This window comes from Lagenorhynchus albirostris, chromosome 12 (genome assembly GCF_949774975.1).
Source record: "Lagenorhynchus albirostris chromosome 12, mLagAlb1.1, whole genome shotgun sequence".
Taxonomy (NCBI): domain Eukaryota; kingdom Metazoa; phylum Chordata; class Mammalia; order Artiodactyla; family Delphinidae; genus Lagenorhynchus; species Lagenorhynchus albirostris.
This window is the reverse complement of record NC_083106.1, coordinates 1,325,642-1,350,524: the sequence shown is the minus strand read 5'-3', so window position 1 is coordinate 1,350,524 and position 24,883 is coordinate 1,325,642. Positions and strand designations below refer to the sequence as shown.

At 50.2% G+C, this 24,883-nt stretch overlaps 1 protein-coding gene across 4 annotated transcripts in view; it reads left to right on the top strand.

Moving 5' to 3' along the window:
- The window catches only part of SMOC2 (SPARC related modular calcium binding 2), a 155,018-nt gene that overhangs the window by 105,159 nt on the left and 24,976 nt on the right, over window positions 1-24,883 (top strand). For all 4 annotated transcript variants that reach the window (XM_060167920.1, XM_060167919.1, XM_060167918.1 and 1 more), the window contains one exon: window positions 6,293-6,375. In XM_060167920.1, coding sequence (XP_060023903.1) covers window positions 6,293-6,375 — 83 coding nt within the window. The remainder of the gene's footprint in view (window positions 1-6,292; window positions 6,376-24,883) is intronic.

Below are 24,883 nucleotides of genomic sequence, written 5' to 3'. Positions count from 1 at the left end.
ACTGAGGTCAGGGGCAACAGTAGTTACTCAGGGTCTGAAATACAAACCAACCCATTCATTCATGTTTTGTGCGAGTCCGAGCAAAGAAAGTCTTTTTTTTTTTTTTTTTTTTTTTTTGCGTACATGGGCCTCTCACTGCTGTGGCCTCTCCTGTTGCGGAGCACAGGCTCCGGACGCACAGGCTTAGCGGCCATGGCTCACGGGCCTAGCCACTCCGCGGCATGTGGGAACCTCCCGGACCGGGGCACGAACCCGTGTCCCCTGCATCGGCAGGCGGACTCTCAACCACTGCGCCACCAGGGAAGCCCAAAGCAAGTCATTTTATAATAGCACTGGGAGAAGACCTGATATTTGTTCCTGGAAATAGTGTGAACAAGTAAAAGGATGTTTTTGCGACTCTTGGTCATATGAATTGACCTTTGGTTTTTCAGAGATTGGTATAAAAGTAGTTTACAGGTGAAGGACACTATTACCTCTCACATGTGATCCAGTTTAAGCCCTGGTTCCCGCTGCAGCACTGAGGCATGAGCACCTTGATGCCTCCTAAGATACTTTCCCCAATTTCTCAAGGGTGACCATGGTGCGTGTAGAAGGGGAAATGCACCCATGTAGATTCTGGGAGCTGGAAGGACAGGTAACCAGCTGACTTTTCCTCATGAGAAAGTCCAGCCACACCCCATCTGGCTCATTTGGGAGACCAGGCTCCTTGGGGATGGGAACCCCAGGCCCCGGCCGCCCTGGACCTCGACGGGGTGTCCAGGCCAGAGACTGAGGTTCCCTCTGTGGGTGGTCGTAGGAGATTGTTTCAAACATAAAGAGAACATAAATCTTCCCAGGGTTTTGTGTGAGAAATTGCTTTGCTCATTCCTGAATGCATCTGTATGTAGGGAGTGATCTTTTCTAAGAAACCTTTCTTGGGAAATGACATTTCCATTACTTCAAACTCAGGCTTGTGGACCCCAGGCCCAGCTGCAGGGGCGCTCAGAACGATCTCATAGCTCCGGCCAGCAAAAGTCCTCACGCTGTCAGAGCCAGGCTCCGCAGACTGGCTCAGATGCTGAGATCCGCTTTATCACGTTGTCCCTGTAGAACCTATAAACATTTTTATCTTACAGTCAGACGAGAAACACAAGAAGCCCTCCTCCCTCCTGTCCGTCCTGATTTCATTCTGTCCAGACTTTTTTGGAACAGAGTACCAAGTTCTCATTTTCCCTATTTTTTGTATAGGAGGGAGGGACTCTGTCTTCTTTGAGTTTCAAGAAACAGACTTAAATTAGACCCAGGGGAGGAGACCCCTCAGACTCGAGCTGTACTTTTCTCTCATTCGTTCATTCCTCTGTTCATCCTCTCCGATGCTGACTGTCATGACCCCGACACCATCAGAACTGAGGCTAGTAGCGAGGGGGGTGTCAGAAACCGCACGTTTCCCTCAGGGCTCCGTCCATCGAGGCTGAGCTGTCCTTACGGCCCACCAGTCTTAAACGTGGCCGCACCCAGTGCTCTCGGGGACAGAGACTCCGATTATTTCCGCGGTTAATGGACGTGCTTTTCATGAGCCGTTATTGTTCTCCCTGCTCTGCATCTTCAGCACACAAGCATGCTCTGGCCTGATTCCTGTCCTGGCTTCTAGAAGCACCACACGGCCGTGACGACATAATATGGCTTTTCTGACAGCAAGAAAGGTCTTCCCCATGGACCCTCGGTGGGCCTCCCCTCACTCTGACTGGCCAGAATGTCACCCTCCGACCAGGCTACCTCCCGTCAGGGAGGGCCCTGGGCCCCATCATTCAGCACCCAGGCATGGACGGGGCCACCCCTGGGCCCCCGAGGCCACACGGAGCAGGTTCTACGTGTGGCAGAGTTTACACAGAAGGGATACGATCTCTTAAAGCTCCGAGAAACACTCCCCTCCCTGCCACCCAGAGGTTCCCTTTTTATTCACTAAACGTTTGAAATCCCTCAATGTTGAAGGTGCCGCTCTAGGGGTTGGGGGTATTCGGGGAACAAAGCGGACAGAACCCTGTGTCTCCATGGAGCTTATGTTCCGTGGGGGGAAAGGGACACAGAGCAAACCGCAGAAGCAGAAAAGCTGAACGTGAGGTCATACGCCGGCTTGTGATAGCTGCACTGGAGGACGACACACAGGAAATAGGGAACGGAGGGGCAGCTTCAGCTGGATGGCCGGGGGCTCCCAAAATGCTGAGGTCGGATGCAGGTCCAGAAGGATCTGGGGAGCAAGCCGATGATGTCTGCAGGGGGCAGTCCAGACGGAGGGGGGAATGTGGCCCCCCGACAGCGTAGGTCCCAGAGCTAGAATCTAGTTATGTTTTGGTCAAAAGGGAGGATGTATCGATTAGGAAACTCTTCACTTCTGTTAGTGGTAAACCTGACAAATGGGCATAAACAGGGAGGGACTATGTAACCTAAGGAAGGGGTGCAGAGATGGAAGGAGTTCCCTTTCAATGGATGCTGTGACTTGGTGATGTCACTGAGGACATAGGGTCTCCCAAGTCTTTCCTCTGACATCCTCATGTGTTGCCTTTGCCCTTGGACAGACTCCCCTCATGGTCACAAGATGGCTTCAGGGATCCGGGCATCTCATTCAGACACCACATGCTCAGAGGACACACAGCCCATCTCTCTCTTTCTTAGGAACCAAACAACCTTTCCTAAAAGTCCCCTAGCTGACTTAAGTCATGGATTATTGGCCGTAATTGGATCATATGACTACAGCTAAACCCATCACTGGCAAGAAAAATGGAATTGGTTTAAACAGATTTCTACGTGGATACTGGGAAATCAGTCAAAATCGTCAAGTTTAAGGCATATCTTATGAGACGCTGGCCGGCGTCACCAGCCCTCACTTACCCCTGCTTCTGCTGTGACTGAGTAGCAACGTCACAGAAAGTCTTCTGCATTATTGCTTACATACTTTCTGGTGCATAAATGCTATTTTCTTGCGATTTTTCTGAAATAAGCCGTTCCAGGGAGATGCTTTATAGTTTTGATTTATATTTGGGTAGACAGTTCAAGTCCCCCCCACAATCGTTCTCTATATTTTCTGATGGGGAAGCATAATTTAAAAATCCAAGAACAGTGAGATGACATAAATATAAAAGCATCCTCATTAGAAGCTAGTCCTCCTTTCCTGTGTCATCAGGAAAGGTAATTACAAAGCACACGTTTTGATACAGGCTTGTGCCAAAGGCAATAAACGCACAGAGGCAGAGAGCAGCTACGGGGCAGAATTTCTAGGTGGGCTGGTCGTCAGGTAGAAACATGAGTTGGACCGCGTGCTGATGCATCTGCTGGTCTCCCTGCCTTTTTGAGTCAAAACTGACATCTTAGCCAAGGTATTCAGAGCCCCTGCAGGCCGGAGCCCAGGCCACGCGTGGTGGGACAGGACCTGGGAGGAGGGGGGCAGGTTCCAGCCTGGTCGCTGATTCATAGAGGGGAGAGCTGGCGTGAGCTATCGGGTTAAGCGTGGATCAGGCTGACCGCCAGCTGCTACATTAGCGCCCAGAACGGAGGGATTTCTCTTTCACTTTCTTGTTGGCCAATGAGGGTTTGTCCACCTGCCACCAGGCTGCAGGCTGCTCTGACCTGGCACGAGGATCCCGTTCCCAGCGTGTGGAGCCCACGCGGCTTGCTGGCCGTGTGAGCATGAAATCGAATTTCTCCCTGGCAGAGAGCCTGGTATCTGATGGGCAACCAGACGATTAAGAGATGTGCTTTTTTATCTTATACAAATAAGTTAAAATAAACACTATTGGAAAGGATGCTGACAGATGTCAGCACAATTTAAACGGCTTTATCTTCAAAGGCACTGATTCTGTTTCTCGAGATTGTCATTTCCGCAAGTCACAGTATTCCTTACAAGGAGCAGAATGTTGCCATTTAAACATACATTTTTGTATCAGTGTCAGTGCTGGGATTCTTGAGACATCTACAGCCCAGATATGGAGCAAAACCGGGATGATCACGCAGTAAGGTTAATTTCCAGGCGGCTTCGCAGATTCAGGATGGGGTTGGCAGTTCTGTGGTTTCTTATCACCACGTGGGGGTACCGGCGTTGACTCCACGCCTTTGACAGGCTGTACACAGAGCTCATACTAACGGTCCAACTTCTTACCATGACAGAACAGCCGGTGGCTGACGTTCTCACAGATCAAGCATCCCAGGGGTGGCTGGGCCGTCCGGCCTCCCCGGGAGCCCCGTCCCTAGGTGTACCTGCTTGCTTAGGAGCTGGGACCTCGCTTGTTCTTTCACAGCTCACATTTCCTGGGCTGCTGGCTGTGAAGGTGTCAGCTGTAGCGTGGGTACCATTTCCAACCTCCCCAGCCCCACGGACGCTGATCTAGAGTCTGAAACGAGGAGTTTTCAGTCCTGAGCATGTGCTCCGTTTCCCCAGATTTAACAAGCGTGAGTAGCAACGAGCTCTTAGCCGTCTCTCCGTTACCTGGCTTCTGTCCCGAATGTTCCCCTAGGGAATTTCTGGCTCCTTACCTACCTTTCTCAGTCCCAGGTGGGAGAGGAGACACCAGGTGGGTAAGAGGTCCCTTCACCCCCGTTCATTCCTGTGACCGTGGTTCCAATGCCATCTGCACTGAACCCCACTGCATTTCAAAAGGATATGAGTTAATGGCTTTTGGCGAAAATGTGATAGCTTAACTGTTAGCCGGAGTGTGTCAGGGACTCTTTAATTTCAAAAACAACATTTCAAAAAGGCATATTAAGTTTGTGTGAGTGGGGTGTTAAGTTTTCTGGTATCAAAGGGGCTATTCAGGATGTGAGTGGCTGGAGGAGCTCGTGATGCCCTGGCAGTGTTTCAACCGCGCTGGACCCGACCCTCCAAGACCGGCCCCGGCTCTCCGGGCGCCAGGGAGGGATGCTGAGAAAGGATCCCTTCGGCGAGAAATTTCATTCTTTTATTTTCTCGGGTGGGAAAGCAAGAAATAATGAAAAATAAGAATCAGAAACGATCCCTATGCAGTAAACATGATCTCGTATCTCTTTCTGAGAGAGTGAAAAGGAAACGGGCAGCGAGAGAGGGTGAGGCCTCGAGGGGACTTCGCTCATACCCTGGGAATCAGCAGCCCCCGGGCCTGACCGTCCCTCCTGCGCCGCCCCCGACCGGCTCTGACTGTCGTTCACATTTTCCAAGAATCCTTCCTGACCCCTGAGACTGCATTAAGAGCCCTAAGGGCAGGTTCTTACAGCTGCCAGGCCCGCTACTGAATTGTCGACGTCCCCATAAGACTGGGCGCTTGCCCCCAGGGGATGTGCATCTCCCTGTGTCTCCCACCAGAGGGGCAGGTGCTGGGGGTCTCTCCACGTATCCCGCCCAAGGGGCTTTATAAAGAGCCTTGAAGGAGGCTCCGCTGGGCAAGCTGTCCACCTGGGCCTGGATCTGGAGCCCAGCCGGCAGATCCATCCAGAATTACTGTCAGTACTGGTATCCCCGAAGTGAAGTAGCCACAGGCACCCGGCCCCGCCTGCTCAGACACCAAGGGCCACCCTGTTCCTGTTGACTCCGCGGGCCCAGAACATACTCTTCATTTTATTTTATTTATTTATTTTTTTTTTGCGGTACGCGGGCCTCTCACTGCTGTGGCCTCTCCCGTTGCGGAGCACAGGCTCCGGACGCGCAGGCTCAGCGGCCATGGCTCACGGGCCCAGCCGCTCCGCGGCACGTGGGATCTTCCCGGACCGGGCACGAACCCGCGTCCCCTGCATCGGCAGGCGGACTCCCAACCGCTGCGCCACCAGGGAAGCCCCTCAGAACATACTCTTTATTCTTTGAACCCTGAGACAACCTTTTGTAGCTTCGGGAGTTAGATTTTGAATTCGTTGGTCTTTGAGTAATGTAGCAGTCAAGAATTCTGAGGTCCTCTCTGAGACTTTGCACTCTTTCCTGGGGGCTGTGACCCTGCCCTCACTACTGCTTGTGCTTGCATTTCCCCTCCTCAGCCCCTCCCCCCACGCTGAACCGTATCAAGATCCCGTCCTAGGCAGGGGCGTTCGGCAGCCACTCTACAGGTTGTGTTTCAGAAACTGGATGGAGGGACAGAGCCCTGTGCGTCCTGCTTCTTCCTACTGACTGTGAAGAATGTACTAAATTGCCACAAAGGTCACCAAAGGTCCCACATCCCGAGCACCGTAACGTGAGGAAGAGATGCCCCGTGTGTCCCGGGACCAAGGAAGCCTGCGGTGTGGGCCCTCGGGTGTGGAAGGCAGCGCCCATCTCGATGTCTCTAACTGGCTCTTCTCTCTTCCCTTCCTCTCCTCCTAGGTACGAGCAGCCGAAGTGTGACAACACGGCCAGGGCTCATCCGACCAAAACAAGGGATTTGTACAGGGGCCGCCAGCTGCAGGGTGAGTGGAACGGCGGGTTCGTCGGACACGCCAGCGCCGCTTCGAGTTTTCTTGCAGATTCAGGATGAGGAAGGATCTCAAGCGAATTTAGTTGCAAAGGATAATTTCAAATTAACAGAGGCAGTGAGGTTAACCTTATGATTATTGAAAATACATTCCCAGAAATGTTTCATGGATGTTCTCTTTCATCAGAAAGCCCGTAAGTGTTTGTGATACACCAAAAATGATGATTCCAACAGTTAAACCTCAAGCCCCGCCTGGACCCAGCGTCTTCCAGGAATTTATGTGAGGTTGAACTTGGTCGTGTGGCGTGAGCCCCGCGCCGGCCGACCCCCGCCGGGTTGCAGTTATCTGATGAGATCGCAGGATAGGGACGTGACTCCCGCATCGTGGCGGTTTCAGCGGCATCGGTGGGAGGCGGCAGAGCTGGTGGCTATTTTGCTGCGTTTCCGTCCTCTTTCTTTCCTTTAAATGCCTCCAGATTGTGTCCACGTAGCCACAGCCTCAGAGACCATGAAAACCATTCTCTAACGTCTTTCTTCTAGCGCGAGTGGTGGATCTTGGTCTTACACAGAGTCTGGATAATTTCCTGTTTAGAAAAATTCTGTGGTCCTTGCATGATTTGTACTGTCAATGATAAAGAGGGTTTTACAGTCCGAAAGGTGAAGATGTTTCTCTGCTGTGAGCAGAGGTAGAGAAGACTAGAGGGTCACCCATCCACCTCCGTATCCCCCCAGCCATACCTGGAACGAAGGCACTGGACACAGAGGGAGCGGAGAAGGCAGGACCTGGTCTGGGGGCGGGGGGAGCAGAGCACAGCCATGCTGCCAAAACCACTCTGCTGCCCCACGCTTGTTCTGAGACATTTGTCGTGGGTCTTCCGCTGTTTCCCCTCTCCGCACCTTCCTTTCGATGCAGGTGGAGGAATCTCTGACATGATTGTGATCATCGCGCGATGTCTCTCTGTGTGCGTGGTCAGTGGGGTTTATGTTTATGAATCAGGCTGCTTTCTGGATCCTGGAGCTCCCCGAGTGGTGTCCTCCAGTCAGAAGGGCGCTCTCTCTCCCTTCCTTGTCTGGTACAATCTCTTGCCTCTGCAGTCAGGTTTTAACACCGGTGAACAATAGTTTTCTTAACAGGGAAGAATGAATTTAGCATATGCTTGGTCCATGGCAAGACCCCAGTGAATGTTTGCTCCTTTTAGCTAGTGTTAGCCGTGCTGCAGAAACTTCAGGCAATCTGTTCTTTGTCTCTGAGGTTCCAAGACTCTCGATTTTTTTTTAACATGTTTTTGATGTGGACCATCTTAAAAGTCTTTATTGAATTTGTTACACTATTGCTTCTGTTTTCTGTTTTGGTTTTTTGGCCACGAGGCATGTGGGATCTTAGCTCCCTGACCAGGGGTCGAACCTGCACCCCCTGCATTGGAAGGTGAAGTCAACCACTGTTCCCTCAATTTTTTTTTTTTTTGATAATCCAAAACTGCATTACTTCTAAATTGAGCTGCATGTGGTTTTTGCACATATAACCTGAATGTCATTAATGAATGTGCGGTCAGGCTCTGCTTGTCACTAGCTAGAGATGCTACGACAGACAGAACACAGCCCATCCCGTCTCCGCTTGGTGGGTGTGCTTGGCTAGGAAGGAATGTGCGTTCATGGTGGAATCCAGTACAGGGAACCCTGGGCTGGGACTCAGGATTTGAAGGCTGCAGTGGTCACTCATCTTCTGGGAAGCGCTGACCCTGGATATTGAGAAGTACCATGTGACATCACTCCTGGCTCGTCTGGGAGTCAGATGGGCCATTTAGAGAAAGAGCCTCTAGCACTTCAGGGAAAACCGTGTGAAGAGGTGCACCGCAGAGCTACAGAAACCGCACCCCGTCGGAGAGGAGGTCGGTTAGGCTGAGCACAAAGGTGCCCTTTCCTTCCCCCACCTTCAGAGAAGCCCAAGTCCCCAGGCACGAAAACTATCTTCCACAAGCTCGGTAAAGGTCAGCTTGTTTTGCAATTGTAGATGTTTGGGAGTGTACCGTTCATGACCACTTAATCATTTTGCTTTTTTGGAGATAATTATCCTTATTAGGGAAAACAAGTGGGTCTTAAAATAACTCCTGGATCGAGGCTGTTCTTATGGAGAGGAGAAAACAATTTCCAGGATAACACAGCACCGTGGTGGGTAGGCAGACACTTGTTAAGTCACGTGCCAATGCGTTTTCTTCTAAAAAGGGATGGTTTTCATTTTAAGCAGTTTTTCTAAGTTTCGGCCAATAAGGGTCCTTTATTTTTCAAGCCAGGCTGATAATATCCTCACACACAATTCACCTTTTAGGGGCTTTGTCGATTGCCAGATGTTTATCTACATGCTGTGTACGAGAGTGCGCGATTCCCCGGCTCACACTAACTGAGGGAAAATGAGCATTTAATCTTCGGAGGCATTCAAAAGCATTTAATCTTTTACCCCATGGACAGATCAAGCCCCAGCCTGAGGGGTCGCTTCCTGAGAAATGGGTCATGATTTTGGCTCTCGAAGATGCTTCGTTTCTTCCGTAACTTTCCTCACACGATGCCAAGGCGTCAGACCACACTTTGTCCCTCTGCAAACCTGCCCTGCCTCATTTCTCACTGGCACCTCTGCATCTCAGCGGCTTTTGAACCAACCCATGTGCCCTGCTCCCAGGCCTGCCCGCCACTTCCTTCATCCCCTTCCGCCTTCTCTTGTCTCAGCTGCAGGGCTCCTCACGGCTACGGGGAGTCTCCGTCGCCAGGACCTTGCCCATCTCCCCCTTCTGCACCTTCCCTGGTCCTCTGTGCACCCTGCAGGACCCGGCTTCTTGGGGAGGCTACCCCTGGCTGACGCCAACTGTGTGTGCTCCCACTGCATCCAGGGTACCTGATGCTGCTTTGCGGGTGTTGAGTTACAAGCGCCACCCTGTGTGCCACGTGGTTCTCCTGAGAGATGGGCTGACCCCTGGGACGCGCACCAGCCAGCACAGCAAGGGGCCCACAGGAGGCCCTGGACGCCTGGAAAAGAGTTTGCAAATGAAGGGCACTAGGCAGGGTTTCTTTTCCTATTCTGAGCCTTTCTGACTCTTCTGTATTGAGTGATAACTGGTAGACTTAGATTTACCTAGTGGTTTTCCTGACTTAAAGGGCACAGAGCATGAGTCTTCAACGAGTGGGATTTCTGTGTGGGAAGAGGGTGGCCTGATAGACAGAGTTCATTGTTCTGATTTGACGTCAGGGTGCTCTCTGACCAGGAGAAGGAGGGAGAGCCCACCCTGTTCTCTCTCCTTGGTGGGGAGCCTTGCACACCCACGTGTGGCAGCTAAAGGCCGCGGGAGGCCACACAGGTGGCCGTTGCAGAGATGAGATGCAGGCAGAGGCCACGGCGGATGGAGCTGTGCCTGTACTTGGCGCCCAGGGAGCAGCCCATCCGCAGACCTGGGCCCCCATCCCCGTAGAGGGACTGGTTCTGGAGGGAGCTGGTGGGGAAGATTGATGGGGGAGAGGTTCTTACAAGTAAAGTCAAAGTAAGTAAGCTTTATGGCTTAGAGTTTATGACCTCCTCTAACCGGTACCGATCAGACGATTTGTGTCTTTACACTTAAATACATTTTTTTGTCCGATTGTCATTCCGAGGTGCGATTTTAGCAGGATCAACAGGCTTTCGGTCTCCTCTGGGCTTTTGCGTCGTTTAATCTCTTCTGATGGAGCAGTCACTGGTTTTGTTAGTCATCAGTTACAGTGCAACACAATCAAATACTTGTAGGCATTTGATAAGGAAGAACCCAAAGATAGGAGGGCAGGTAGAAAGAGTTCTGAGAGCAGGTGAGTCCACAGGGAGAAACCTCATTCCCTACTCCTAGCCCTTCTTCCCTCCATCAGTTTTGGGGGGAGCTCTGATGTCCTCCTGGGGCTTCAGAGTGTTAGTGGTATAGCCCCAGGACCAACAAGAGGGTGGTGAAAAGTGTCTGAGGTTTTCTGGTACCAGAAAATGGCCTCCTTACTTTACTGCTTCATCCCCCAAACCAGAGCCATCGACCGTCCCCTGCCCCACAGATCTCCTCTACGCTGGTGCCCAGATCTGCCGCGTGTGTTTATTGTGATTACACAGCCCCGCCCACAGCATCTCCGGCAGCTCTGTGGACCTCACAGCAATCAACAGCGGTCAAAGCCCCCTCCCTAACCGAAAAGCCCCTCTGAGGGAGAGTGAAGCCACCACAGAGCCTTGTGAAGTCAACAGCCATGAAAATCTCTTTTCTCAGGGCCTTAGTGATTGCAGGCACAGTAGGGTCTTTGATTCCATTAGAAGCCCTCAAAGCGCCACCCGGATTTTCCAAGCAATATTTTAGCACAACTCTAAATGTTCTCAGAATTAATTATGATTTCCTGAGGCAGCATAAAATGATCCTTACGTTGCCCGAAGATACTTTCCCAGAGGTAATTAGACCCTGAACCTGGCATCTGTGCCGAGGACTGCATGGCACTCAGGGACCGGTGTTTACTCTCCTCCAAAGTGGCCTGGGCCTTTGAGGCTCTTTCAAAGATAATAGGAGATGTCAGTATTTCACCCGTTAGAGATGTCAGCATCTGTGGTTCCGTGTCACATCAGGTACTGGCTTCACAGACAGTAATGATTTGAGCTGGGCTGGGAGCACGCTCGCTGGGGACCCTCCATGTGCTCTGCACCCGCAGCGAGCTCCTCACACCCCCAGCTGAGAGAGGCTTCCTGGTACCTGTCTCCCAGCACGAAGCCTCGCGGAGGTGAGGACAGGTGTGCTGTGTGTCGGAGAGGGTTTTAAACAGCGTTTTGCTCTGAAGAGCTGTCTGATGACTTTATAGCTAAACATCATTCTGGTTCACTCGGTGTCCAAGTGTGGGTTGGATTCCGGTGTGGAAGGGACTGTTCTGCAGTGCTTGGGACAGGGACTGAGCTCTGTTATTTTATTTTTCGACTGGTGAGCTTGGTGATTAAGTATGAAATTTAAACTATAAATCTGTACCTGAATAAGACGACTAATCCTCTAGAAGAAAACTGCATTTTGTAGAAAGCACGACAAAGAAAGGGACCGTTAAATCCAGTTTGCCCGAGGACAGGATGTTACAAGTAGAAACTCAGTTAAAAGCACATGTGTAATTTCCATCCTAGAGACCCATAAGACAGGAATCCAGGAACAAGGGAAGCCAGGGGAGTCCAGGGTTTGGGAACATGCAGTATCCTGCAGGGGTGTCCTGAGACGCGGGCTCTGTCTCAGATGTCACAGAGAATCACTCACAAGGACCTGGGAAAAGCCTGATCAGACACGAGGGAACATGTGTGAAACAAATCCTTTATTTGGCACTTAGCTGTTTCTTTAAAAAAAAAAAAGTCGATAAGGTGCTAGCATGTGCAGAGGCATCCAGAAGACGAGAACTAAAACGTAACCGTTGTACTTGGCAGAAGCCTTAGGTTTTTATTAGAATATTTAGTTCAGTTGATATTTTTCTCCATTTTTAAGAGAATAGGAGAAATTGGAGAAGGCTTGGAGGAGATCATGGGAATTACTCATTCGCAAGAAAGTAAGAACAAATAAAGGCAAGTTGAGGAAACAAAGGCTATTTTTTTTTCTTAACATGAAGAGGAAAGAAAAATAAAGGTCAACTGAAAATGTTAAGTGACTTACGAAAAGGCGTGGGGCGCTTCTTCCATTTATTAAGGCTGAGCTGAATGGAGAAAAGTGAGTGTTGAGGTTATTTCCTGAGTTTTCTGAATGAGCCCAAGAGGAGCATCCTTACCCTTTAGGATGTACCTGCACGGGGAGCTGAGAAGTCTAAACTCATGGAAGTCTTCGGTATTAGGTAGAAATGTGCTTTAAAGGGGGCAGGAGAAGGGAGAGACCATCTGTTTCCTTCATACTCTCTCAAGTGAAATCTACAACTCGAATTCACTAAAAACAATTTTCGCACTTGTCCTGTGCCCACAGCTGGTGGGCAGCCTGCTCTTTTCGACTTTGTATTCTCTCTCTTTGTTGCCGGCGGCACTGACTCCCTCCAGCCAAGTTCCCAGACAGGCGCTGGGCAGATTTCTGATCCCTCGTCCACACCCGCAGCAGAAGCCTCTTAGGAGGCGCGGGCCGGCCAGGCATCCATCCTGACGGTAACGGCCGTCGCTGCCAGATGAAGTTGAAGCTTGGATGAGGCCGTCGCGCTTCACCCTCACCCCTTGCCTCTTCTCCCCACCGTGGAACCCACATCTCAGCCCAGCCACTCGTCTGCTCCAGAAAAGGGATGCGTGCGTCCAGAGGCCCAGTTCTCTCTCAGTGACTGGCCCTTCATAACCGTCGGCCTTGTTGGAAAGTTCTTTGCATTTTCTACATCTTTGTTCCCTTCACTGTAAATGCGCTGTCTTCCCAGTCTTTTCTCAGCACACGTAACCATTCCTGATTTGGCCTTGATCTTGGATAGGCTGTGGGCTCCGAGGTTACAGCCCGCGATCTGCAGACCCCCCAGGCCCGGTGGGCACACGGGCCCGAAAGAAAGTGTTCCCTGGTCCCTCCTCATCACCGAACGAAGCGGTTCAGACCCCGTCTGTTGCCCTCGTGCTCTCTGTACTCCAGCCCTTTGCTGAATCGTTCTCATCGGTCCCATTATCCTCCTGGTTATCCCGTGTTTTAAATCCGGAACTGGTCTGAACCCTGCAACCGCACTTACCTTCTCTGTTGTATCTTCCTGTTGTTAACTTAGGATTCCTTCTTTATAAACTCAAGCCTATGGAGCAGCTGGCCCAAGGCCAGATGCTTTGGGGGACGCAGATTTCCTCAAAACCCAGTGCCAATCCCCTCCGGAGGAGAAGATCGCAGTTTTATGATCCCAGGACTGGTGCTCTTAAACAAGACAGCAACGCTGTAACAGTTAGAAACATCAGGGAGATGGAGACTGGTGCACAAGGAAAGTTTCCCCTTCTATCTGAAAACGTCATGTTATCATTCTTAAACCTCTTTTCCAGATTTTGTGCCAACGTCAGGACTACTTGCCCGCCCCCTGGATAGCACTTTTTGGGTTAGGACTCTCTTGGCCGTCTGCGGTCACCCCAACGCTGCACAGTCCTGGGGAGTGAGAGTTAAAAATCACTCCTGCAGAAATTCTGAAGGGAATGGAGACAGGCAAAATCCCATTATCCGGGTTGGATATTGGCCAGAGCACTGGGGTTATTACTCTTAGAATAGACGCAGGACTAATGAAAATGGCCCAGTGATGGTAGAAATTGAGTTCTATTCTTCCTGATAACTTAATTCCCTGTGAATTTAATTGGACCAGCCAAGACCACAGGGCTCGAATACATAAGCCATGTGTTGGGCTGTTGGACACTCCCCAGTGACCAATGATGGTGGAAACTCCTCAAAACCTGGTTTATAATGAATACCAGCAGTCCATGGAAACTTCTAGAATGTTTTCACTGACAGGATGATTTAATTTTTTTCTTCGCTCTCTTCTGACTTGTCAAATCGAGAACAATTTTTCAGAAAAGTCAAGGGTTTCTCCCTCTGAGGGAAAAAGATAAATTGACTGTGCTTTGGCTGTTAATTAACTTTTAGAAATTCCTGAGACAAACTGTTCAAGAGTGATTTCCAGCAGAAGAGTTTGGGGTTATGAGCTGTCATCCCACTTATCCGTCTTTTCTCTGTGCTTTTGCTTATTGAATTAGTTAACTTATTTAAGATGTATATTGTCCTTATTTACAGAGAACCTGAGGCACCTTCCTCTGTTCAGAGTCAGACATCCCAGAATCTGACAATTGATGCAGAACGGTATTGTCATCAGAGATTCCTTAAATTCAGGAAGTGTCAGATTTCTGATTTTTAAAAAATCTCCTGAGAAACATGCATTGTCTGTCAGGAAACAGCGCTTTGGGGAGCACCTCTTGACAGGCTCTAGAAAGTGTGGTTGAAGTCAAGGTTTTGTTTAATACTTTGCCCTGTTAAATGATCCCCACTTGTTATCTTACAGAAGGATAAATTTGCTTATTCAAATGCAGCAGAATAGGAATTTTATCTTTGTAATTTCTCTAATGGAAAAAAAGTTTTGAAGAAAAGAAAGGAGCAAAATAGATACCAGAAATACAAAGGGATAGCTGTGCATGCCCCCATTCCCGGTACCCTCCCTTTTTCCTAGTTGTGCCATATCATTTGTTGACCTCACTCTTTATTGTTGAGTGAACCAACTCTTTTTGCCCATCCTGTTTCCCCAGAATGCACCAGTGGACTAGAGTCCACTTCTGCATGATGTCTGATTGACCACTTAACACCTAACTCAGCAGACGTGAGGAGGTTGCCCCGTGTCCCGGAGTGGCTGCTATGCTTGTCTTCCCACCACTAATCCAAAGCCCTTTCCACCGTGTGACGCTGTTTCTCATGTCAACAACTCTGCAGAAAGTCTTCTCCGCTAAGGAGAAGCTGAGATACAAAACGCCTTAGGGCAGAAGTGGGTTGCTTTTATACCCTAGTCCAGGAAGTGGTGAGGATGTGACATGGGAAGCGCCCATGACGTGCTCCCTTCACCTCTGACCAAGCAGAGTTGTGTGCCTGAGCTTCCTGGCAGTCACCTCAGCAAACGCTGGAGAGCCATCTTTTTTGGAAGCCCCTCTCTAGGGAGAAGGTTTAAATTCATAGTGCATCTATCTGACAGTCACTTCGCTCTATTTTCACATAAATGAATATGGATGAAATGATCTCTTTGATTATCTTCTAGCTCTACCCTCCAGAGCATTTCTGTAGAAATTCTTTAAATATATGAAACCAAAGAGGCCAGTAGAGACTCATGCTGCAAACCGAGGTCATCGTACAATAAGCGAAGACAGGCTGGAGGCTCGGTGAGTTTGAGACCATACCCATTAAGGAGTGTGGACTATATCCTGCAGCAGTGTTGCCTGAGATGTGGAGAATTCAGTTTTTATTTTAAAAAGCCACTGACAGGTTTGTGGTTGACGGGTCAGAAGTGCCCAGGACAAACCAGCAGTTGCACCGAGAACCACAGCAGCGTTCGCACTGGCAAGGATTTATTGAGAACTTACAAGGTATTGGTCTTGAACCTTTACACCCAGTATTACAGTTAATCTTCACTGCAGCTCTGAGGAAGGGTTATTTTCTCTGGGCTCTATAGATGAGCATGTTGATATTAAATAGACCAGGTCTATATCATTTAGGTATCACCACAGTGATACCTAAATTACATAGGTGACACCTATTTAAGCTAGAGAAATCATGTTGAAGCCAATCAGAGTTACACACACACACACACACACACACACACACACACACACACATATTTACATGAATCTTATTGGACCCAAATTCTCTATAGTATGGCTCTCGTTATAAGGTGGACTGTATTGAACGCCTCTGTGATTTAGTGTTAAAGGAACCAGAAGAAACTTGTTACAAAGTTGTTGTGCTTCCTCGTGGAACACAGACAGAGACACACACATATGCGCACAGACACACCCACCCACCACAGACACCCTTTGTGTCCAGTCTGAATGAGACTTAATTTACCAAAACTAATAGAAATGAGTGGAATCTCTCTCCACCCCTCCTCGTTCCTTAGATCTGTGAAGCTGGGCTCTTGCTTTTCTTCCAGAGGTCCCTGCACAGGGTTTGCTCCTGGAGGCCCCCGGATGCCTGCGCCCCTGGCCATGGGAGATGCATGGGAGATGCAAAGGGGTCTGACCTGGTACCCCCTCGGTCTGGTGTCTGGGACGGCGCTTAGGATGAGGACACGTAGGGAGGGATGATACTAGAAGGGGATTCTCCAGGAGGCCTCACCAGACCGACGGAGACAGGAACTAGAACGTGAGGGGCTGGAGCTGAGGGTGGGCCGGGGAACAGACCCCACTCTGCACCCTGAAGGGAGGGTCTGCACGAGGCGGCAGCCAGTGTGGGATTTTGGACTACAAGTCGGTCCTGCTCTCACGCCGGTGTTCTTAGGCGTTGTTTCTTCCATCTCGGCCTCGGGCTCTGGGGGTTCTATTTTTCACGCGCTTTCCTCCTATCAAGAATAAGTAGGATAGGTTCAGGTCTAGGAAGCAGTTACCTTGTTCTAAGTTGGCCATTAGCTTTTGTGCACCCTCTCCTGGAAAGTGTGATTTTCATCCTGGACGCTGCGAGGGTGTCTTCGCAGCAAAGGCGGGCGGGCAAGGGGCGGGTCATCTAGGACTCCTGGGCCTGGCAGATGGACGTGGCCTTGCGTGTCTGCCTGCCCCGTGCGGAGTGCCCACTGCAGTCCCGCCGTCAGGAAAGCAGCTCGCGGCCCAGAGAAGACAAACAGAGGTCTTTGGACTTTCTCACCACTGAAGGAGGGAGTGAGTCTCTGTTTACAGCCTGTCACACACCTTCCCAGACGCCACAGTGAAGACACCGATCTGGCTTTCATAGTCTGTGTGAGCCAGGTAACTGCTGAGATAAGAGCTGCCTGACAAAGAAAACGAAAAATCATCAGTCTGCGGCTTTGGTGATTGCAGAAGCCTCTCAGCCCGACCAGGGTCAGGTTCTGAGGTTATGACATGGAGAGATCCTGGTGCATTAAAGAAGCGGGGTCCTTCCACTGGTTAGAAAGGAATCTGGATCCCATAAGCAGTTATTCTCCTTAAGCATAGGTGATACGAGCCTACCGCCAGCTCGGTCTAGGCCGCCCCACACAGCACGATGCTCTGCTCAGGGGCCTGGACCGGACTCGCCATTTCTGCCTCAGGTGTGGAGGCAAGGCCACTGCAGCTCAGGGTGCTGGAGACGGAGCCCTCTGAATCCTTCTTTTGGCCCCTGAGGTGTTTCCTCTTTGGAAAGGATTGGCCACGTGTGCAAGATTTCCGCAGACAACGCTCAGATGACTTGAGATGGCCAGGAAAAGTCTAGGAGGGAGCTGCCCTTTTATGTGTGTTCTAGCAAAGTCAGTGTTGACACAGTTAACGGGGGAGCTTAGCCATGATATCCCCACAGCATGCCTGCGGTCACTTGGGTCTCACCTCTGTTGGCTGCAACGTTCTACCACAGTCTTGCATCTCTTGGCCATAGAAGACAATGTCCCTGCTCTCTAAATACTGCCTCCAGAGACGGGCTCTGGGCCAATCCTCCTACAGCTAAACGTGATCATTTACTGGTGTATAGTTAGCAAACCTACAGAGAAACTTACCTCCATCCGGTACCTAAGCATGTGTTTTCCGACCCGCTTACCTTGGGGGGTCCACGGGGAGGCCACGTCGCTTGGAATCAGGGATCTTTCCTAGCCTCGGAGGCGACGGCTGAAGGAGGCGTTTGGCTACACCCGCTTAAAGTCTGTTAGGCTGAAAATATGGTTGTGGAAACTCAGGACCTTCTTGCCCAGTTCTCTGTGTGCTTGAGTGGAGCCCACCTGCTTCTTGAGGAGAGCCCCGTCCCGCCATCTCCGTAAAAAGGGGACATCCTTCTATCCGGTGCCTTATTATTAGGCGTCTTATTTCATGTGATTCTCAAGGCCAACAGCCCCTCATGTCACCAGCTTCAGAGAAGAGATACACTCCAGGCCCCCAGTGTCTGGGGGGAGCTCAATTTTTATCAAAATCTGAGAAAAGCATAGACGATTTGCATGAAAGAATTGCCCCCCATTCTTGGTCTTCTAGCGCCTTCTCTTTGGGTTAGCTGGAGGTGAGAGTATACAGACCACCGGCCTCTCCTCTACTGAGTGATTCCGTCCACTTCAGGGCTGTGCCGCAGGCCTACACTGGACGTATCTTATAAAATTAGCCCCCTGCAGACTGTTGTTTGCCAAGATACAGGTGCGTGTACTGTCGGCCCACCTGCACGGCTGTGGTTAGGGCCACGAGGACGGGTTCTCTCTTGTTTCAGGGTCAAGAAGTGGCCCTTATCTCTGTCCAGTTCAGTCCACTCGGTGCTTTTCTTTCGATGGGCTTCCCCTCCCCGCAGACACGAGGGCCGTCTACACCAAGGGCGCGTTGAGTTTAACCTCACTCCCACGCTCCAATGTCTTTACCCTTATTTTGTCTCAGTGTCGATATCCTTCCCGTTTATTAAATTTAACTTTATTCTGAAGCAGTGCACGTACTTTGCCGTCCTCCTGGAGTTAAGTAAGTATTCGCGTCTGCACGGCACCTAGAAAGCACGACTGCTCTCTGCTGAATCTGCACGTTTACCAGTGAAGACGTGCAGAGTGTAGGCTGAGGCCACAGTGAAGTCACAAGGAGACAGGCTTCACCGAGGTGGTTGGTTGTGTCACAATTTGTGGGCAGGACATTGAGAAGGAGAAACGTGTTTCTTCCTGACAAGGTGACCGGCACATACAGAAGCCAGTGACACTGATGGTTGCTGTATGTGACCAAATCCCAAGAGGCAGGAGATTTAAATTTCTTGGTCCTGTCCAGGTTCAAAGACCCTCCAGCTCCTGAGAGCCTGTGTTCCAGTGGGGTGGGGGGCGCGGCAGGCTCCGTCGTACCCCCAGCGGAGACGGGGTGTGATTAGCCCAACGCCAGAGGGGGCGTGTTGCAGGGCCTGTTCCGGCCTCGGCACCGTCGTGCTGAGGACACAGAAGTTCTTAGAAAGAGAACAACACGATCCTGTGACCCCCTGGAGGACAGTTAGCTGTTCTGTGGCTGTCTCCCCAGTAAAAACATTGGTTTGTAGAAAATATTTCTGCCTTCACAGAACCTGAAAAACTATAAATAGACATTGAAACGTTGAGTCAAAGCATTCCATTCCAGAGTGACACTGGATGTCTGTTTCTCCATGTCAGTGACAGTCTGTGACAAGCTGTTTAAACAGTCTCGGGAGCGGGCTGGGCCTGCAGAACATCTGTAGGAGATAATAAACCCAGATGCAATGTTCAGAAAGAAATCGAGTGTGTAGTTTAGAGAAGTGGGTCTGCGTCTGGACACGTGAGACCAGTGGTGTTCCCAGCATGGCGAGCCACGTTCCTCCTGTCATCTGAGTTTCCTCACCCCTGGGTGTTCACTTGGTGGGGTTTCCAGAGGGTTTGCGGACAGATCACTGAGCTACGAGCAGAGCTCCGAACGGGGTCAGGCCGACTGGGGTCACCTGCAGGTCACAGATGCCTCTGGAATCTGCGATAGGGCTCGTGGGCACTGCTTCCCCATCGTGGCTGGTCCATCCGGGGCTGCACCACTGGGCAGCCTGCTCCTCGGGGGAGGGCAGCCTCCTGATCCCCTGTGGCCGATCAGGGTAGGTGGGAGGGAAGCAGGTCCATCGCTGAGGTGAAGGTCAGTGAGGGCCCAGGACAAGCCCCGTGCAGGGATGTCTGTCCCAGCCTGGGCCAGGGGACGGGGAAGGGCGTTGGACCATCTCTGTACCCCCTTTTTCCACGGTAAACGTCTTCTCACAGCCCAGCTCGCTGCCGTGAGAGGAGTGTCCTCCGTTCCTAGAGCAGCGTGCGGCTCGCCGGGCGTCCCTCGAGCTTCGTGTACTCAGTGTCTGATCTCGTTCATACTCTGGGAACAGGCACAGTGGGGGGAGCCTCTCACCCAGGCTTAGCTTAAGCCCTCACTTCCTGCTTTCTGCTATCCCTCTGGTCGCCCACACATGCTTTCTCTTGGTTCTTCCCCTGTAAAAACCCAGCAGGAACCGGACACCTGGAGACGCCCCTGGATCACTTTCTTCCCAGCATCCCTTGCTGTCAGTGCCTCTGCACTCGGGTGGCTATATGATTGCTGGACGTCGTGTCCTCAGAGGGTTTGGGCTGATCTGGGAGGCGTGGACTACCTGAGCCCTGCTTTCTGAGGATATAATTAAATTGGCGTTTTGTCCAGCCTGGCTTATGGTACACAAATCATTCGGCCAGACTTTCCACAAGAAGGGATGCCTTTACCTATACACCCGCTTTTAGGGTTAACAGCACTGCTCTGTGTTACAACCCTGGGCACCTGAGCGTCATCAAGGTCAATCGATTGTTCAGACCTTTTGTTAAACAGATGCACTGCTGAGTGGGCAGCTGGACATGTGAACGGATGGGTAGGTGGAGCCGTGGAAGACAAAGTAGGTCCAGAAGCTTTCTTTCGTGTGTGCCGTGTCACGTGCTTGAATGTCCGTCGTCGTTCCCGTAGTTTGATGTCAGTAATTTTTAAAGCCCTGCTGAAGAGCAGGTGTTCCCAGTGCTTATGCGGCTGACTTGCTGGTCCTTTCAAAGCTTTTACTCATTTGCTTGAAACGGGCAAGTGACCCGGCAGAGGTCGACTTTTGGGAAACAATAATTACGCTGTGAGAAGGTAGGACTCCTGTGCTTGTTCTGCAGTGAAACCTCACTGCTCAGGGCCCCCTGGGTCAGGAAGCCGGGTAAACCTCTCGCCAGCTGCCCTGTCTTATTCCTCTCCAGCTCAGGGCTCTCTTCCCTTCAATAGCCGTCCTAGTCAAAGATTTGTAGGGTAGAAAGATGAAATATACACAGCTTGGTCTGATTCCCTAAACTTGACAAAAACCTGTGCTAACAAAACTGACCCCTGTAGCCTTGGAGATGACCCGTGGAAAGCATCTGGCACTGAGCTCGGTTCCGGGAAGTATGAGGTTGCTGGTGGTGTCGGGATGTCGGAGGAGAAGAGGGTCCATGCCCGCTGGGCTAGGCAGTGGGTGGTCCTGGAGAAAGTGGGCTTTGAGCTAATTTATTAAGAATGAGAAAGATACAAGAGGGCAGAGAATGGATGACGTTTCAGGTGTAAGAAACACTTGGGCATAAAGCAGAGGTAAGAGCTATGCGATTAATAAACCTAAGAGCACGTTGGGAAGAGCTTAGATTCCAGGAGGAGGGGGATGCTGTTTCTTCGGTTTTGTTTTCACATCGAATCATATCGTTATATTTTTCTAGAGAGGATAGGATTTCCAGTTCCAGTCATCGATCGAAGATCCAAGTGAAAAGCAAATATGTCGTCTTTTCTTCAAGGATCCTGCCCTTTACCTGAAACCCTACACTGGAGCCATGGCTTCCTGGGTCAGGCGCATACTTGTCTATGGTCTGGGCGATGCTGACAGAACAGGAGAAGGAGAGAGCTGCTCTCTGTTTAACCAGTTAGCAAAATGGAATCTGGGTTGCAAATGTAGTTGTAGGAGATCGATGCCCATCGTAACGGTCCCGAACGACCACCGTTCCTCTCATCTAGCATTTCCAGACTTGATGCTTTGTAAGCATGAGATGGAATAATTCCAGAATCTTAAAGACATCTTCATTTGAATCTTTCAAATGACAGGAGGCTATTTAACACCTAGTTGATTAATGTTAACTGGGTTGGTTGGTTAATAGTTAATGATTTAACTCAGGAACAAAAGAAGTAACATCCCATATTAATATTCCATACCAATAGCCCGTGTGTCCTTAATTATTGGGCTGCCAGAAAGTTCTTTCTGGTTTTTCAATAATATGTTACCTTTGAATTTCCAAAATCTATTTCTAGCCTTACACAGTACTAGGACAGATTTTTCACAATATACTTATGCCAGATGTCAATAACTTTTCTATTTCATGACAACTTATTTGTGAGACATTGTTTTTAAAGGTACAAAACCAAAACCAAGCATGGAAACGATCACTCATTCCTTACCCTTTCCCTTTGTTTCTTGCTGGATCCGAAGGTTCTTCCATGCTGCGTAGCGGATCAGATTGTCCAGGCACTTGTCTCTTGCTGGATGTTAAAAACCAGTGATTATCTGTTGTGTAAAACACTGTACATCCTGAACTTGCACAATCGGAGTGCGGGATTCCAACTTCCTTGGTTATATTTCATCTTGATAGTGGCTCAACGTCCAGCCGCCATGATCGTCTTGAATCATGATTTTTCAACTTCTGCTCTGCAGCCTATTATAGTCTATCCTCATTTATGTGCTCGTTCCAAGCTCGATATGAGAGCATTAAAGTCTTCTCCACCCACGACATTGCATAGATTTTTTGAAAATGAGAAAACCAAAGGCAGGACCTTGCGGCCCTTCCTCAAGAAGCTGCCTAGAGATGATTGCTATTCCATTGACTTAACACCTTGTTCCTGAAGCCTTTGAACCAGAGGCAAGTCCGCTGACCTCTGTCTCCGAGGAGACGTAACAGGTGGTCAAAGGTGAAGCCTGGGAGGTTCCGTCCATTTGGATGCACGTCCCCTTGGAACAGTCTGCTCCAAACCGCAAGGAGTTCATTCCCTCTCTCTCACGTTCAAAGTGTTGGTGAGAAACCAGACCAATCCAATTCCCTCTTCTCTCTTAAGAATGTGAACTAAATACCTTCGTCCTTCTTCTCTGGATAGTTTCCTTTGTGTTTCTTCTGCCCAGAATAAGCAGGGGTGTGGATGGTCTGGAAAATGAACTTTGGGGAATTTGGTATGTTCAGATAATCACTTGGACATTGAGAAACGCATATGTAAGAAACCTTTTGATATTTGAAACCTTCAGAAACCATATCAGACTTGCTTCCTCCCCAGAGGTTTGAAATACATTTTCCCTATTTCTTCATTTCTGGGACAAACACCCCCATCTCAGAAATGATGGGAAGGTGAGCCCAGGACGGTGTCCTCGGTTAAGTGATGGATGCAGGCGTGCCGTGATGTAGACCAGGGGTAAGAGGACATAGACACACTGCCCTCGTCTGTGTGGATTTGGGGAGCCTGGTACAGCCACTGTCCAGCAGCGTGTTCTGTAATCGCTCCCTTCTGAGTCTCTGTCTGCTCATCAGAGAAAAGGGGGTGATGCACACCTGCCCCCCAGGGCTCCTGCAGGTGGAGCTGAGCCCATGTCGTAGGTTTGCTCAGCACTGGCTCAGTGCCTGTAATACTGCACGTTGGCTGAAATGAGCTGCTGGCCACCTTCACGGGGACTTTTCTTTCAGGGACCCTGTAGGCTGACAGGTGGGCAGGAGACCCCAGGACCCCGCCATTTTCTGCCCAGGCTGTAATGGACATCTCCAATACTTAGCTGTCACCAAAAATATCCTGGTTTTATTTTTTTTAATTAAAGAAACAAATTCGGGGGTCCCATTGGATTATAACGTTATATAAGTTTCACGTGTTCAACATTATATTTCTACTTCTGTCTACACGACCTCGTGCTCCCACCAAAAGTGAGTTTCCAACTGTCACCATGCAGTTGATCCCTTTACCTGTTTCTCCCCTCCTTCCTCCCTTCACCTCTGGTAACCTGTTCTCTGTATCTGGGTGTTGGTTTTTGTTTTGTTTTGTTTGTTCATTTATTTTGTTCGGTTTTTGTTTGTTTTTTAGATTCCACATATGAGTGAAATTATATGCTATTTGACTTTCTCTTTCTGACTTATTTCACTAAGCATAATACCTTCTTATTCCATCCATGTTGCTGCAAATGGCAAGATTTCATTCTTTTTTATGGCTGCATAATATTCGTGTGTGTGTGCGTGTGTGTGTGTATGTGTGTACACTACATCTTCTTCATCCATTCCTGTATCGATGGACATTTAGGTTGTTTCCATGTCTTGGCTCTTGTAAATTGTGCTGCTGTGAACATTGGGGTGCAGGTATCTTTTCGAATTAGAGTTTTCATTTTCTTTGGCTAAGTATCCAGAAGTAGGATTACTGGGTCGTATGGTAATTCTATTCTTAATTTTTTGAGGAACCTCCATACTGTTTCCATAGCGGCTGCACCAATCTACAAGGAATCATCGTTTTGCAAGTATTCAGAATATATGGTTCTCAGAGAGGCCTGTAACTGAAATGGGAGGTGAGCATTTGCAGCTGGTTCTCACGGGTTAGGCTCCTAGACTGAAAACTGGTCGACCTCTGGGCACCCCATCGTTTGGGGAGTTTCCTTGCGGCAGTTGTGCCATTTACCTTACACAGTGTCAGGGATGGGGGCCGTCTTGGCCTTAGTGTGTGGCCCCTGCTTGAAGTCAGGCACAGCAGAGACATCAACGCCGTCGGCTTCCCTCCCGGTTCCCTCTCTCGTTAGAAGACGTGTGTGTGGCCCTTGGTCAGTTTGTGAGCGTTATTCCAACAAGACTTCATGTGATGTTTGACTCAGGGGTCCATTGCCGTCCGCTTTTCAGATGCTCACGCGAGAGTGACTTAGAGGCATGGCCCGCTCCAAGGGCTGGGAAGTGAAGGTCCTGAGTGGAGGAGGGCAGAGCAGTTGCCCTGGAGCCAGAAGGCGGCCCCCAGAGAGCTGCCGTCGTGGGGGGGGGTTCCCCTCAATGCCCCGGGGAGAAGCCCCGCGAAGGCCTTCAGGCCAGCCTTCAGAGCTGTTTCCCTGGGGTGCAGGCGGTACTCAGACTCCATGAAGAATGTTACCCTGCTCTTCCGATGGCATCCAGGCCCTGCATGGTGAAGAAGGTCACTCAGAAGACATGTCGCCAAGCTGGGCAGAGCCAGCGGGCGTGGTGCCGAGGCAAGGCCTGTGGGGATTTGGAGTTCTGGGCTGGGTGGGGTTCCAGGGCAAAGAGCCCCTCAGCTCACCGCATCCCCTGGACCGCCCCCTCAGTGGTGCTTTGGTCCTCCTGTGGCCATCCAGCCCTCCCGGTCAGCATTTCATTTTGTA